This window comes from Pungitius pungitius, chromosome 20 (assembly GCF_949316345.1).
Source record: "Pungitius pungitius chromosome 20, fPunPun2.1, whole genome shotgun sequence".
In the NCBI taxonomy this organism is placed as follows: Eukaryota; Metazoa; Chordata; class Actinopteri; order Perciformes; family Gasterosteidae; genus Pungitius; species Pungitius pungitius.
This window is the reverse complement of record NC_084919.1, coordinates 7246564-7260054: the sequence shown is the minus strand read 5'-3', so window position 1 is coordinate 7260054 and position 13491 is coordinate 7246564. Positions and strand designations below refer to the sequence as shown.

The window sequence follows — 13491 nt, the reverse complement described above, 5'->3', positions numbered from 1 at the left end:
AGCTGATTATTACTACAAGCTCACAATTCACCATAATATTTCAACTGGAAACAAGCAAAGAGGCCAGCTTATCTTCATCATGTTAAAGGCCACCTTTTAATGTGTTGTCAAAAGCCCGTGTGCACACTTCATAGCGGTATTCACAAACAAACAAAAACAGCCAGTCCAGATGTGTTCAGTTTTTATGCCACATTTTACATTTGTACTTTTGAAGCGAATCCTCCGGAATTTTCACAACGGATCACAAACCCCATTGCGGACGTTTCTGAAGACGAGGACAAGGATCCTAAATTATGAGCGAGCTCGCAGATCCGCTGAAGAGTGTTTGATTTTCCCCAACAGCCGACCCCGGTGAATCATTTGAGAAAGAGGAGGGATGGATCTACGCGGTGAGTATGGAAGAGAGACCGGATGAGAAATCATTTACATTTTAGAATACTTGCAATTTTTCAATTTATCCTGTACGTTGTTAAATATTAAAGCGTTTTTCTTCTGGTGTCGTGTCGACCCTTTTTTTTCCTGCTTGATCAAGAAACTTGCTTCTCAAAAAAAAAAGAAAATGTGTTGAAGATGATCGCAGATTAAATAGTTTCACATTCATTACAATACAAACTGCTACTGCTATATGATATGGTTGATATAGCAAAATAAAAATGCTGTCAAACGACCTGCTGATGATTCGATAAACTCAGACTTCAGTCTGCCGTGTGTGTGGATGTTGGATGTGGCCGCCGTTCTATTTCCCAATATGTCCTGGGCTTCGTTAGAAACCAGATGGTTTGCCCTTCAAAGCAGGAGCAAGTCCTCCCTGCGACGGTAACCACGAGGGCGTCTGCTCGGGTCTCATCCTGACGGATGACTTTTGAATTCAGCAGCCACGTCGCTGTCCAGTTTACAGATCACTTTGTAGATTGGCTTCTTCCAAGAAGGATCACGATCTTTTCCCATTGAAATGGCAACGTAAAATTCCCTCAATGTGATCTCTGCAACCTCCAAGAACCTGTCAGGGACCTGTGAATCCACAGGAGAAGATTTGCAAATGTTAAGGACCTTTTCACACAAACTGATTGTATTTTTTTGTATTTAGAATCAGGCTTGGGAAAATCAAGGTAAGTAAAGGGTGAAAACTTGACAAAAAGCAGTTTAAAATGTTAATCTGGACTTCAAGTTGTGTGGATTTTTCTTTCAGCACTCTTTAATGTAAATATTAGTTTGTTGTCTGTGTTTTTATGCCTATATAATTATGTGTTGGAAGTGTAACATTGTTGAGTCGTAACAAGACTTGAGCCGGTAATCAATCTCAATTCAGTTAATATATTATTCTGGGGGAATATGAATGATTGTTGACTACTTGGGATTTTTTTAAATGTGCCTCAAAGCAGTTCACCGAATTAAGTTAAAATAAGTGTGTATCACAATATAGTTTCAATTTCTCATTAATGAATTCTTTGAGTTCACTACTGGCATCCTCTTTATGAAAATGGAAAGAAATCCAAACTGCTTTATGGTTAAAAATATTATTTTAAAATAATGGATTTGTACACTAACTTAATTTAGCATTTTCAGATCAGCTAGGTCACAATTGAAATTAACATGGAATAATCATTTGAATTCTGACTTTCATAAAGTGTAGTTGGTGTACGAATCTTCAAACGGCTTCTCCATTTTCACATTCTATATGACAATGCCACTAATAATTCAAATTTCCTTGTTGCATTTAAATTGAAATAGAAGCTGAATTAAAGCACATATGCGTGGGAAATAAGTGTTATTGTGAGATTGCTCTCATTTGTTGTGCCTCCATATAAAAAGACCCCGTGTCCTCTTGCCTCACCAGTATTTAGACCACAATGTATAAAGATGTGAACTAAATCTACCATGGAGTCCTGTTCACACCTGTGCTCCCCAGAGGATGAACTCTTTCCAGTTTAAATATTCAACGTGCTCGGCTTTTAAAACTGTTTGGTTTTGAGATTTTTCTCCAACGCAATGTCCCTTTTCAGTTCTTAAACCACCACTTCTCAGAGGTGCAGAATCTTGGCCTGTTTCGGCCCTCACACCCAACATGCGTGCTGGGAGTGTTCATGTGTGTAACCGGTTTCAACCCTTCAACAGCAGTAGGAAACCAGTAGAAAACTAACAGCCAAATCCATGACGGCTAACTTGTGGCTTTTGAATGTCTGAATTGTCTTGTGTTTATTTCTTCACCTGGAATATGAAATGCTTCAGGCTGTGTGTAATCACAATGTTTCTATTTAAACGTACTAAATCCCCGAACAGTGTGTCAGCGGGGATCGAACAGTCCTGAAGTCCCTGAATGCGGTTTGATCCGAGGGACGCTACGTTTAATTTTTTAATGTTATCTAATCATTTTATATTTTTTACAGTCACTCTGCAACCAATTCAAATAGGAGAAAAAGAATTGCAGCATCATTTAAAAGGTTATGATGCTAAATAATTCTCAGCCACATTGTCCCTCATCTTTCCGTCATGCTTCATGCACTCGCCAGGATTATTGTGAAACGGGTACTTCATTGCTTTCTGAGGGGTATTCAAATGTTTGAACACGAGGAACCCTGCAAAAACCCTTAAACATGAAAAATGTGTGTTAAAGTGAATCCTTGCTAAGTGTGCATTCTTTTTTTTTTAAATTAAGGGAAAGCCGCACATTCATTTGTTCACACTTGCACCAGAAAAGATGCAGAATAGGCTCTAAAGAAGCAAACAGAATGCTTCTTAAGAGTTTAGCATTAAAGTCATTAAATCTCTTTACGTGTGTTAATCAACTGCATCGTCATGGTGGCATTCACGCTTATAAATTAGCAAATTCCCAAATGTGTAAATCCTCATTTAAGATCTTTAGAGTTTAGTTCAGTTCTTCTATAAGTCGGTCACTCTGTACGTTGGTACTTCAGACAGCGGTGGTGTATCGGATAGTAGTTGTACTAATTAGTATTAAGGCGAAGTTGCTACAAATTATGTGGCACTCTGGAGGCGCACTATTTACCTATGATTTAAATTCCAAGATCACAGACAAAACTAAAAGCATAGTGACAATAATCCTTTAATCACAGCATGGAGACTGCATATGAATAAGTGGTGTCCATATTCTGCCTACCGTTCACAACGAGGGACTTCGCGGCTCCTTAGTGGTTTTTTCCTCCTCCTAATATTCACGCGTGTATATTATTCACCGGATGAAAGTGAAATAATTGAATGATCACTTCAAAGAAATTACAAATGTACCTAAATCGTAAAGCACATAGTTCCTGGAGTTGGTTTCTTTATCCGCCCCCCCCCCCCCTCAGAGTATCTGCATCCAGCATATTGGAATTATCTGTATGCATTAACACATCTGTTACACATACGGGAGCTTTCATTTATTTCTGTTTTCTACATGTGTGTATTTTCGAACCTGCAAATTAGAAACCGTTTTGTGTTGGACTGAGCATGATAAAAGATATCCTCAGTTCATATTAAAGTGTATCCATTACCTGAAGTATCTCAGGTATTTTAATATGTTCCTTTTAAAAAGTGTTTTTATTTTCATCTTGGCTGTCATACACTGAGCGGCAGCCTGATTCCTCTTTTAGATGGCGCGATGAGAGCAGGACAGAAAGACTTAAGGTTTACCTGGAAGTCGTTGGTTTTGTTGTAGTGCACGTTGAGAGCTCTGAACAGTTCCGATTCTCTCCCCACAGTCAGACTCCTCACGTCGGCCACCGCGGCGAGAGCGTGCCGGGCGAACTTCTCCATCTGGATGTAGTAGAACTCCCGGAAGTTGCTGAACCACTTGATGAGCTGGGAGGTGATGCAACGTGTGAACTGGGGACGGAGGGACGGGTGAGTGGGAACGTGCAACTTGATGTGTTAGTGATCAATCTCTCTTCATGAGAGGGCTGCTGAGCTGGTTTTTTTTTACCATATTAAGAACATAAATCAAATGTGAATCAACTATTTCATCTTGTTTTCTTATATTTTGAGTTTCACAGAATTGTGTAAAGTTAGTAATCCTGATCTGATTACTCGATGATATTGACTAATAAAAAAACCTAACTATTAACTCTGCAACTCATTCTTTCTTCTGTGGTCACGAAGATGCATTTTAAACGGATAAACTTATTTGGGATCATAAAACATTCCACATACAACCACAGGGTGCTTTAGGATTTAGGTTGCAGAATTCAGTGATTCGTTTGAATTGCTATACAGCTGCATTTTTTGACAGTTATTCAATTTTGTAAATAATGCATTCAAATGACAAGTGTGGATGGATTGGAGTGTTGCTTAACGGTGGAGGTGTTTTTCCTCACCTGCACATCATAGAAACACGTCTTCAGTACCAGTGAGCTCGGGTAACGGGTGTAGAAGAACATGTGCTTTGCTTTCTTCAGATGGTTCGTAGTCAGACCTTCCTGAGGAGATCAGTGTTAAGGCTGACACACACACACACACACACACACATGAGACATGAGAAACGGTCCTACTTCTGACAGATACTTTTTTCTCTCAAAGAAATCATTTCGGCAAGATTGGAAGATCAAACAGTCGGATTCTGTAAGTTTACCATGCTTTAAAAATGTTGTTTTGCTCCGCAGCCTCATACTTGCAATTTGGTCATTCGGCGCTCAAATAACCATAAGGTAGTTGTTCTGTCACTTTGAATTGCTTCTTTGAGCCAAACGAAAAAACACAAAATATCCATTAGACCACTCCAAGGTGAAACCTTTCAAAGGATACATTGAGCACGTGCAGGTTGTTCTTCCCCAGACCATCGCACTCCATCTTGACGTGAGCTTTCGGGCTTTCCAGCAGCACGTGACCCGCCGACACAGCGCCGCGCCTCTCGGGGCTTCTGGAGTTGACCTTCGACCTTACTTTGACCGACCTCCAACGCGCGTCGTACGTCTCGCACTTTGCTCGAGTCCCTTCGCGGCCTGCCTCCCACGTGCACCCGAGGGACTCACCCGGCGGCTGAGCTTTACGCAGAGCCGAGTGGTGGCCGCCGCCGCCGATGGGGACCGGCGGCTCGGGGCCACGCGGGGGCTTTTGCACGACCAGAGACAGGGGCTCGGTTTGCACATCCGGCACCTGTTGCATCTCATCTTTACCGACTGGTGGCCGAAGGGACGCGTCGGCCTCGCCGGTGTCGCCTCCCCTCTCCTCGTTCGCAGAAGTCTGCGGAAGTGGCGCGCTTTGAAAAATCGAGTCCACGCTCCGGCTGACCGCTCGGCTCAGTTCGTACTTCAACACGTCCGCCATCAGTTTTATCCTCTCGGGCTGCGACTGAAAGTAGTTCACCAGCTTCACCTCCTTCCAGCCTTGGTGCGTTCGACCCGAGCTGCTGCGGAACTCACCTGGTGAACCTGTAACCGATGGCTCGGGAGGATGGGTCCCCGCGGGGCGCTCTCCCACGCGGCTTAGCCTGGTTCTGAGCTGTCTGAGGTGCTGATTCTCCGGCTGCTCACCCGTCACCTGGCCGCCAGAGGCAATCCTCTCGTTTTCCCGCATGCCGTCTTGCTCCTGGTCTGCGCAGCGCACACCTGGAGAGCCGCTCATACCTTTGATGATGTTTTCCACTCGGGCGCGCTTTGCTTGCTGGCCGCAGGAACTAGATGCGGGAGGAGAGGGTTTTCTCGCGGGTAGACGTGCAGTGGTGTTGTCTGTAACATGAGCCCTCTGCGGTGGCATTCGTATGTCCTCGCTGTCTTTGTGTGAGGACTCAGAGAGACCGGAGACTTCGTATTTTAAGCGCACGGTGTCCAGTTGAAGAGAGGAGACCGTCCATGCAAAAGCTGCTGGAAGAATGCATGCCTCTGCTGCAAACACATGGGTTCATGCTTGTTGGGCGAAATTTTAAAAAAAAGAAAGTAAAATGGCATGGCAACTTTTGTAAGACAATGAAAATGAAATTGTCTCCTGGGACACGATGTCAGAATAACGACTACAGACTGGGTGTTGTTCAAACATAATAATTGCCTTGCAAATAAATTCTATAAAAAACATCCTTTAACAGTCAAAAAATTGGACACATTTTCTCATTCTATTAGAACGTGTGTCCAAACTTTAGTCTGGTATTTCACTGTACAACGTCACTGATATACTATTCATATGTGTACGTTGTATATTGGCAGGGCAAATACATTTGCAGTTGCATTTTTGTTTGTTTCGACTGTGTTAAACTGTTAGTGAGTCAGAGGTAAACATCTTATATTCCAGTCCAATGTGAAAGTAAAAGGTGTTGCTTAGCAAATAAGAATATGACCCACCTGTTGCTTCTCAAAAATGGCCCGAGGAGGCTGCAGGTCTGGAGCTCGCAGGAGGAAGGATGGTTTGAGGGACTATTTGTAGAGGTCGAGCTGAGAGCCCTCCATAAAAAAAGGAGGTGTGGTCAATAGTGCGAACCTATCCCATCCTACCTGTACACAACAATAGGTCACTTAAATCGACTGAAAACTCACTCTTAACGGACGATATGTAGATTCACTGTCAGCTTCTTTAATGTGTGTTTGTTTCTGAATTAGTAAGGTACTAGGGATGTTTTTTGTGGAATTGATTCTAAATTCTACTAAAAGTATGAATGTCTGCCTAATACAATGGTACAGTCCTTCTACTTCCACGTGGCAGTGTTAACTCTTATTTCGCCCTATTCACGATGCCGTTCAGGTTTCGGTTCGCGGTATTCATATGGACTTGTACCCGTCCCAGTTGCTGCAGGAGCGTTACCCCCAAAACCCTCCCCTCCCCCAAATAAACTCCCCCCGCCTCCCCTCCCGGTCCAGCCGCAGTGGTTCGTCCCACCTCCCGTAACGCCCTCTCGCTGCGGAGCGAGCTTCCGTCGCGCTCCTTCAACTGTCAGTTAGATCCTCAAGAGGGGAGAAAACACCAGCGGGCCGGCGTCATGTTATCGCGATCCAGGTGTGCGTACCGGACGCTCGGTCGTTCACTGTCAGCGGCGAGCCAGGTAGGTCGGAGCCCACCTGTGGAGCCCGGTTCGGTGCTCGTATAAAGGAGACGCAGCCGGCGGTTGGCTAGCTGGACGTTAGCTAGCTGGACGTTAGCTAGCTGACGTCAGCTCGCGCAGCGGCGGGCCTGCGCCCGGGCGACCAAGGGCAGACACCGACCGGCAGCTTAACTTTGAGAAGAGGACAGCAGTATCCCAATAACAGCGTGGTTGTTAACAAAAAGGCGTGACCTCCCCGGAAGCCATATACTTGTGGTTTATCCTCTTCAATTTCTCTGACTATAACGTTGTTCACTTTAGCCGGGCTAACGTTAGCATGTTGTGGTGTCTGCGAGGCTGTGACGCGTGTAGACGCAAATAGCGCATGTCATGTTTGACACGCGTGAGCCTCAAGCGGTCTCCTCCGCGCCCTAAGCAGCGGCTGAAGCCGAACAGCAGTAACTTTACTCGTCTGTGTTGTCAGGGTCCATTTGGACTTCAAGTAGGCAGCTGAGGTTTTTGTTTTCTCTTTCTAACTAATTTGCACGGCGCAACGTTGTGTTACTTCAAAGATTGCTTGGTTTATTTATGGAAATCTGGAAGTAGGGAAGACTGTGTGCTTTAAAAGTCACTGTTTGACTTCATGATCGACGGATCCATTAATTGTTTCAGCAATCAAGATAAGAATTATTGCAGGGAGATTATGTTATACTGCAAAACATTCTCTTGGATGTGTGCCATTTAAAGAGAACCTTGTCTAACAATTACCTTTGAGTTTTTGGCAAAAGAAACAACTCCGATAGTGTTGATTGAAAAGACTGAATAAACTAAATGTGTTGGTTTGCTATTCGTGGTTCATAAGCGGCTGGTTAGTGAGTCAGAGAACGCCCCTGCATGCTTTGATGCACTGGAGAAGATTAACGAGACTGCTCCACCCTCTTCCAGTCTCCATAAGTAGGTTTTAGTTTAAAGTAAGAAGTGCAGAGGGCATCTAATCAAAATCACACAGATAGAAATCTAAACATGTTTTGAACCATTATGTACAACTATATATATTATTTAAGCAAGATTCATACAAAACTTTCATTCCTTTTGTATTCCTTCAGGCAAATAACGTGCTGTGCCGACAAAGTGTTTCGGGTGAGTATCCTTAATGCAACATCTAAAACCGATTTTAATAATTGTGAATAAACAAGCTTCATCCAAAGCAGGATAAGTGCTGCTCGTCTGCTCTCTGAGATGATTTAGGAGCCAACAAGGGGTTAATTGCTGCACTCAAAAAACTCCTCTGATGTCACATCCTCAAGAGAAGAAATTGTTGTTGTTGATATTCTTTTTTTTTTTTTTTTTTTTTTTTTTTTTTTTTTTTTTTCTTAAGGCCTCAATGTCGGCAGCCAGCTAGTTTACAGGAATTCTCCACCGTAAGTTCTCAAACCTCTTCAGCACAATGATGCAATGTCAATGTAACATCAGTTTATTTAATTCAGGTAAATACATTCTATGTGCTGTAGAATATTGACCAGCATGGATTGGTTTGTAAAACTTGTACAAGTAAAATACTAATGTTTTTTGATGTCTTAATATTTAGATGTGAATTTGGATCCTCAGCAAATGTCCCCCACATAAGATACTTCAAGACATCTACTGTCCACAGTATGCATTGAACCAATTCTCTACATTAAGGAAGGCAACGATTCCGTGGATCAGTTAAAACAACCGTTGTTTTTTGCAGGGGAGGATGTCGTCACAGTCAAAACGCCTGCTTTTGCAGAATCCGTTTCAGAGGGTGATGTGAGGTGGGACAAAGGTTGGTACAAGTCAACCGTATCTTTGGTAAAATGTAGTTGAATTAACAATTAGCCTAAAGCTAAAAGTAATGACTCGTCTGCAAATCTAAACCATGCTCTTTCATTGATTATGTTCTAGCCGTAGGCGACTCAGTGACTGAAGATGAAGTGGTGTGTGAAATCGAGACTGACAAGGTATGACCAAAGGCCATCAACCCTAAAATCATCTTGCGTTTTGTTAAAACAGAAAGCAAACATTTGTGTTTGTTCCTCCAGACGTCTGTACAAGTCCCCGCTCCAGCAGCTGGTGTAATCGAAGAACTGTTGGTGCCCGATGGAGGAAAGGTGGAAGCAGGGACGCCCCTCTTCAAACTCCGCAAAGGAGGTGAGCTCACAGATCACTTATCATTTTGTCACTGAAGTAAACAAATGAGTATTTTGAATATTACAGAACAGTAACATTTTGATACTTGACTTTTTTGAACTCAGGTATTTTTGTTTTGACACAGTACGTGATGTGATTATCTACTCTTGGTAAGACAGACACAAATCAGACCGCTGTGAATTTAATGACCACTGTAGCTGTGTGTTGCACATGCTGCTGAAAAGCTACTGGTTTATAACCTGTTTGAACAATGACTGCAATGACACCAGACCTGTATGTTGTGAATCACCAGACCCAGACTGCATTTGTCTTTCTCGGTTTGTGTTCCCTCAGCTGTTTCTGCCAAAGCTGCTCCGTCACCAGCAGCAGAGGCACCGGCGGCCGCTCCTCCACCTCCACCTCCACCTTCAGCACCCGCCGCAGGGCCTCCAGTGGCGCCGCAGGCTGCACAAGCCCAACGGGGTGTGTTTTCCTTCCCTAATCATTTATTTCATGGCGTGTGTGCAGGATGTGTCCGAATAGGCCACCGGCCCTTTGTCCGGCCCTTATTGTACCTTATTGTCCCGTTCTGTCTTTCCGTCGTCAAGTTTCCGCCATCCAGCCCGCAGCTGCAGCTCCGGCAGCGGCTCCTCTGACATCAGCGGGAAGAGGAGAACACCGGGTAACAAACACCTGCTGAACACTCGCTCGTTAGGCTTCATTCACATGTTTGGTTTTATTCATACTGGAAACACTGAGGTTCAGTCTCTCTTCTGTCCAGGTGAAGATGAACCGCATGAGGCTGAGGATCGCCCAGAGGCTAAAGGAGGCTCAGACCACCTGCGCCATGTTGACCACCTTCAACGAGGTGGACATGAGGTGAGCCCCTCATGAACCGCTGTTTTCCACTGGTCTAAACCAGTTGGGACTACAGGCCTCATGTGTGACTCACCAAACCCATTTGTCTCAATCGTGCTTCAGCAACATTCAGGAAATGAGGACAATCCATAAAGATGCTTTCTTAAAGAAGCACAGCACCAAACTGGGTTTCATGTCAGCATTCGTGAGGGCTGCTGCTCACGCTCTGACCGAACAACCCGCTGTCAACGCCGGTGAGACTTCCACGGTTTTATCTTACTTGGCACAGCCAGTGGGTTTTTTTGTGTCTTATTATTTATTTATTTTCAACTTTCTTTCCAAAATGTTTTTACTGCAGTTATTGATGATTCAACCAAAGAGATTGTCTACAGGGATTATGTAGACATTAGCGTTGCTGTGGCAACTCCTAAGGTACGACTTTTGCTCTATTAAAAACCTTTACATTGTGATATTTAATACGGATGATGCTTATTGTAACATTGAATGCATCTGAAAAAAATGTTTTTTAGGGTCTTGTTGTCCCGGTGATCCGTAACGTTGAGACCATGAACTTTGCTGACATTGAGAAAACCATCAACGCATTGGGAGAAAAGGTAAAAAATAAAAAAAAGCTGGATGCAGTAGGTGTAATTTATTAATAAATCGTATTTATCACGGAAAATGAGACAACCAATTTGTGTCATGTGCCTTAGGCTCGTAACAACGAGCTCGCTGTTGAAGATATGGACGGAGGCACCTTCACCATCAGCAACGGGGGCGTGTTTGGCTCCATGTTCGGCACACCCATCATCAACCCCCCGCAGTCCGCCATCCTGGGCATGCACGGCATCTTCGACCGGCCCGTGGCCATCGGCGGCAAGGTGAGGATCACGAGTGCACCGACGCAGAGAGGTCTCACCGCCTCTACGCGTACAGCCCAGACACACAAACCGTTTATGGATTTGATTCCAAACTTCTCTCTTTGCCTCTGCAGGTTGAGATCCGGCCCATGATGTACGTGGCGCTGACGTACGACCACCGACTGGTCGACGGCAGAGAAGCGGTCACTTTCCTTCGCAAGATCAAGGCGGTGGTGGAAGATCCCCGCGTGCTGCTCCTGGACATGTGATGTTACTCTCACTCAAAGCTGCACACGATGAACTCCACGTCACACAAAACGCGCACAAAATAGATATCGCTGTCCCTCGGACCTCTTTGGGATAATGAGCATTCATCTCTTCAGATGAAAATCAGAGGCCGTAGATAAACTCATTGCATCCTTGTCCTTTTTGTGTCATCAGGAAAATAAACTACTTCTCCAAGCAGCATTTGGCTTCTTCCCCCACTTGTTAGTTAGCGCTTTTCTACCACAAACCAGCTCATGATGTTAACGCAGGATTGAAATGATCTCTTGGTCTTTGATTTGATGGTAATTGTTACGAGCAAAAGTGTGTAAGAAGGAATCGATGACTGGGGAACCAGGTTTTTGTCTTTGCCACCAGTTCTATTCATCCGTGTCCTTTTGAGTTGGCTTTAAAGCTGCTTCGCAGATTCTTTTGACCATCAAATTCTACAAATGTTTATCCAACTGCTGCAAGATTTAAGTAAAACACAGCCAGCAATTCACAAACCGTACGACACACCAAACCCTGTTTTCTTTTCAACATGTCGGCAATCGTGTTCAAAACAAGTTGGCTGCAGATTTCTATGTTGAGATTTTCTTTGCTATCATTTATATATATATATATATATACATTACTTGCATCTATTTAAAGAAACAATTTTAAGCATTAAACATCTCAAAGAGCTTTCTGTATTGAAATTTGTCTTGCACATTTACTTCACCCCCCCCCCCGATGAAAGCGCGGCGCTGAGGCGGGGAAGCTCTTCACAGACGGTCTTGGCTGACGCTTTTGATCTCGTGCCAAAATCTGTTTAGACCCCCGAATTCCCTGCTGCGGGGCGATCTTCAAAGCCTCATTACCCGGCCCACCGCTCGGGGGCCCCTTGAGAAGCTCCCCGTAATGAGATCGTCTCTGACAAAGTCTTGAGGGTTGCTTGGCCCTTTCTCCCACTTCACAGACACTGGCTGGAGTGCGTGCAGCTGCGTGTGATCCCCCTTCAGCGGTTCTGTTTACTTTAATAATCACAAGGGGGGGGACAAAGGGTCCTAATGTACGTCTTTGTTTCTCTGCCAGCACCTACACAAACGTCTGAGCATCACCGTTAGGAGGAAAAACACAGAATTCATTATGAGACCACAAAAAAAGAAAAAGAAAACCCAAACATGAGATTACCATGAGAATACTGGAGGTCCTAATGGGCCTGAATACAGCAAACAATGATACAAGGGTTCCTTTTTAATTTAATTATTTACTTTATTACCGCTCAAGATTCCATTATGGCTTTTGAGTTGATGTTAATGGGCCGCCTGTGCCAGGGGGTGCATAGATATCTGAAGGGTCTGTTGGCAGGTTTATTGTTTCCTTCTTCAAAATTTGGCCAGATTTGCAATTGCGCTGCTCAATAAGATGTTTTAAGTCTTTGTGTCCATTCACATGAAAGATGGCCCATTAGAAATTGGCAGCACGTTGTTTGTTTTCATTAAGCCACATCAGAGGGATAATTTACCTAAATTATTCTGTCATTTTTTTTTCTTTCTTGTAAACAGCCAATTACATGCATTTTATGTAAATTGTCTATCAGTCCAGTGGTAAAAAGTGTACTTTTAGTTTAAGGTTATACTTGTATTAAAGCGAAGCTGCCCATTTATTCTCGAGTAGCTCACGTCAAAGAGTAAAGGCTTCATTTCGTGGAACATCTTGACACATTTTGTCTAACAAGCAACCCTCGTGTGCGCGTACGGACTAATTCTAACATCCGGTTGTTGTCGTACACACACTCCAATTCTGTGCGCGTCTGAAAGTTCTTCAGTAATCTTGTAACTACACGTTCTGATTTTAACTTTTTTTTTCAGTGGTGAGACAAACACGCAGTGAGGTTGTTGGATTTAAAGGAGAAGACGAGGGCGGACGGCATGTGGGGCAGATACACTTTAGATATAAATCATTTTCTTTTTGGGGGGTACATATTATAAATCCAACCAAGTACAAAACAATAAATGAAATCTGTGACTACAGGCAAAACATATAGAGAAGTAATGTTTCTTATCTAATCAGTCAAACTTGTTTGTGATGTTTTAGTCATTTCCACTTCCGCTCGTTGTTTTTTCATTTCTCGATAATGTTTGACATTGTCATTTTTTGGGGGGGGGGTGGCGGGGGATTACTTATTTCCTCTTTTTATCAAGTCCTGTGTGAGTTATGATTTTCCCTCACTTTATTTAAGCAAGGATTAGTTAAAAGGTCATTAAAGCTATTTGCATCCAGTGGAATGCGTGCGTCTCTAAACATTCAGCCCAGTTTGAGTTCACTCTGGCTTTAAATAAGAAAACGAATAATAAACTCACTGTAAAAGCACCTGACTGTAATGAGAATGAGTCTCTTTGAGATCCATGAACAAGTAGACAAGCCAACGCT

General features: G+C 43.6%; 2 protein-coding genes across 2 annotated transcripts; one reads left to right on the top strand and one right to left on the bottom strand.

Annotated features, from left to right (window-relative positions):
- Positions 1 to 467: 467 nt before the first annotated feature.
- On the bottom strand, positions 468 to 5775 carry LOC119194997 (prospero homeobox protein 2-like). The gene is made up of 4 exons (XM_037449557.2): positions 4741 to 5775; positions 4314 to 4415; positions 3634 to 3825; positions 468 to 1011 (listed from the first exon to the last, which is right to left on the bottom strand). Exons 1-4 carry the CDS (start codon positions 5689 to 5691, stop codon positions 844 to 846), a joined length of 1413 nt encoding a protein of 470 aa, XP_037305454.2. The 5' UTR covers positions 5692 to 5775; the 3' UTR covers positions 468 to 843.
- Positions 5776 to 6806: 1031 nt separating this feature from the next.
- On the top strand, positions 6807 to 11760 carry LOC119195000 (dihydrolipoyllysine-residue succinyltransferase component of 2-oxoglutarate dehydrogenase complex, mitochondrial-like). Its single transcript, XM_037449561.2, has 15 exons — positions 6807 to 6964; positions 8050 to 8083; positions 8322 to 8364; positions 8532 to 8596; positions 8676 to 8750; positions 8870 to 8925; positions 9007 to 9115; positions 9449 to 9577; positions 9703 to 9776; positions 9876 to 9973; positions 10076 to 10206; positions 10311 to 10384; positions 10483 to 10566; positions 10666 to 10833; positions 10947 to 11760. The coding sequence occupies exons 1-15, from the start codon at positions 6902 to 6904 to the stop codon at positions 11079 to 11081; spliced, it is 1338 nt and encodes a 445-aa protein (XP_037305458.2). The 5' UTR covers positions 6807 to 6901; the 3' UTR covers positions 11082 to 11760.
- The last annotated feature ends 1731 nt before the right edge of the window (positions 11761 to 13491 follow it).

Coding starts and splice junctions, on each gene's coding strand:
- LOC119194997 (XM_037449557.2), bottom strand. CDS start 5,691: ATGCCACCGCAGAGGGCTCATGTTACAGACAACACCACTGCACGTCTA. Junction 4,416..4,740: donor ACAACCTGCACGTGCTCAAT/GTATCCTTTGAA, acceptor TGATCTCCTCAG/GAAGGTCTGACTACGAACCA. Junction 1,012..3,633: donor ACAAAACCAACGACTTCCAG/GTAAACCTTAAG, acceptor GTGGATTCACAG/GTCCCTGACAGGTTCTTGGA.
- LOC119195000 (XM_037449561.2), top strand. CDS start 6,902: ATGTTATCGCGATCCAGGTGTGCGTACCGGACGCTCGGTCGTTCACTG. Junction 9,777..9,875: donor CGGGAAGAGGAGAACACCGG/GTAACAAACACC, acceptor TCTTCTGTCCAG/GTGAAGATGAACCGCATGAG. Junction 10,207..10,310: donor ACAACCCGCTGTCAACGCCG/GTGAGACTTCCA, acceptor TTTTTACTGCAG/TTATTGATGATTCAACCAAA.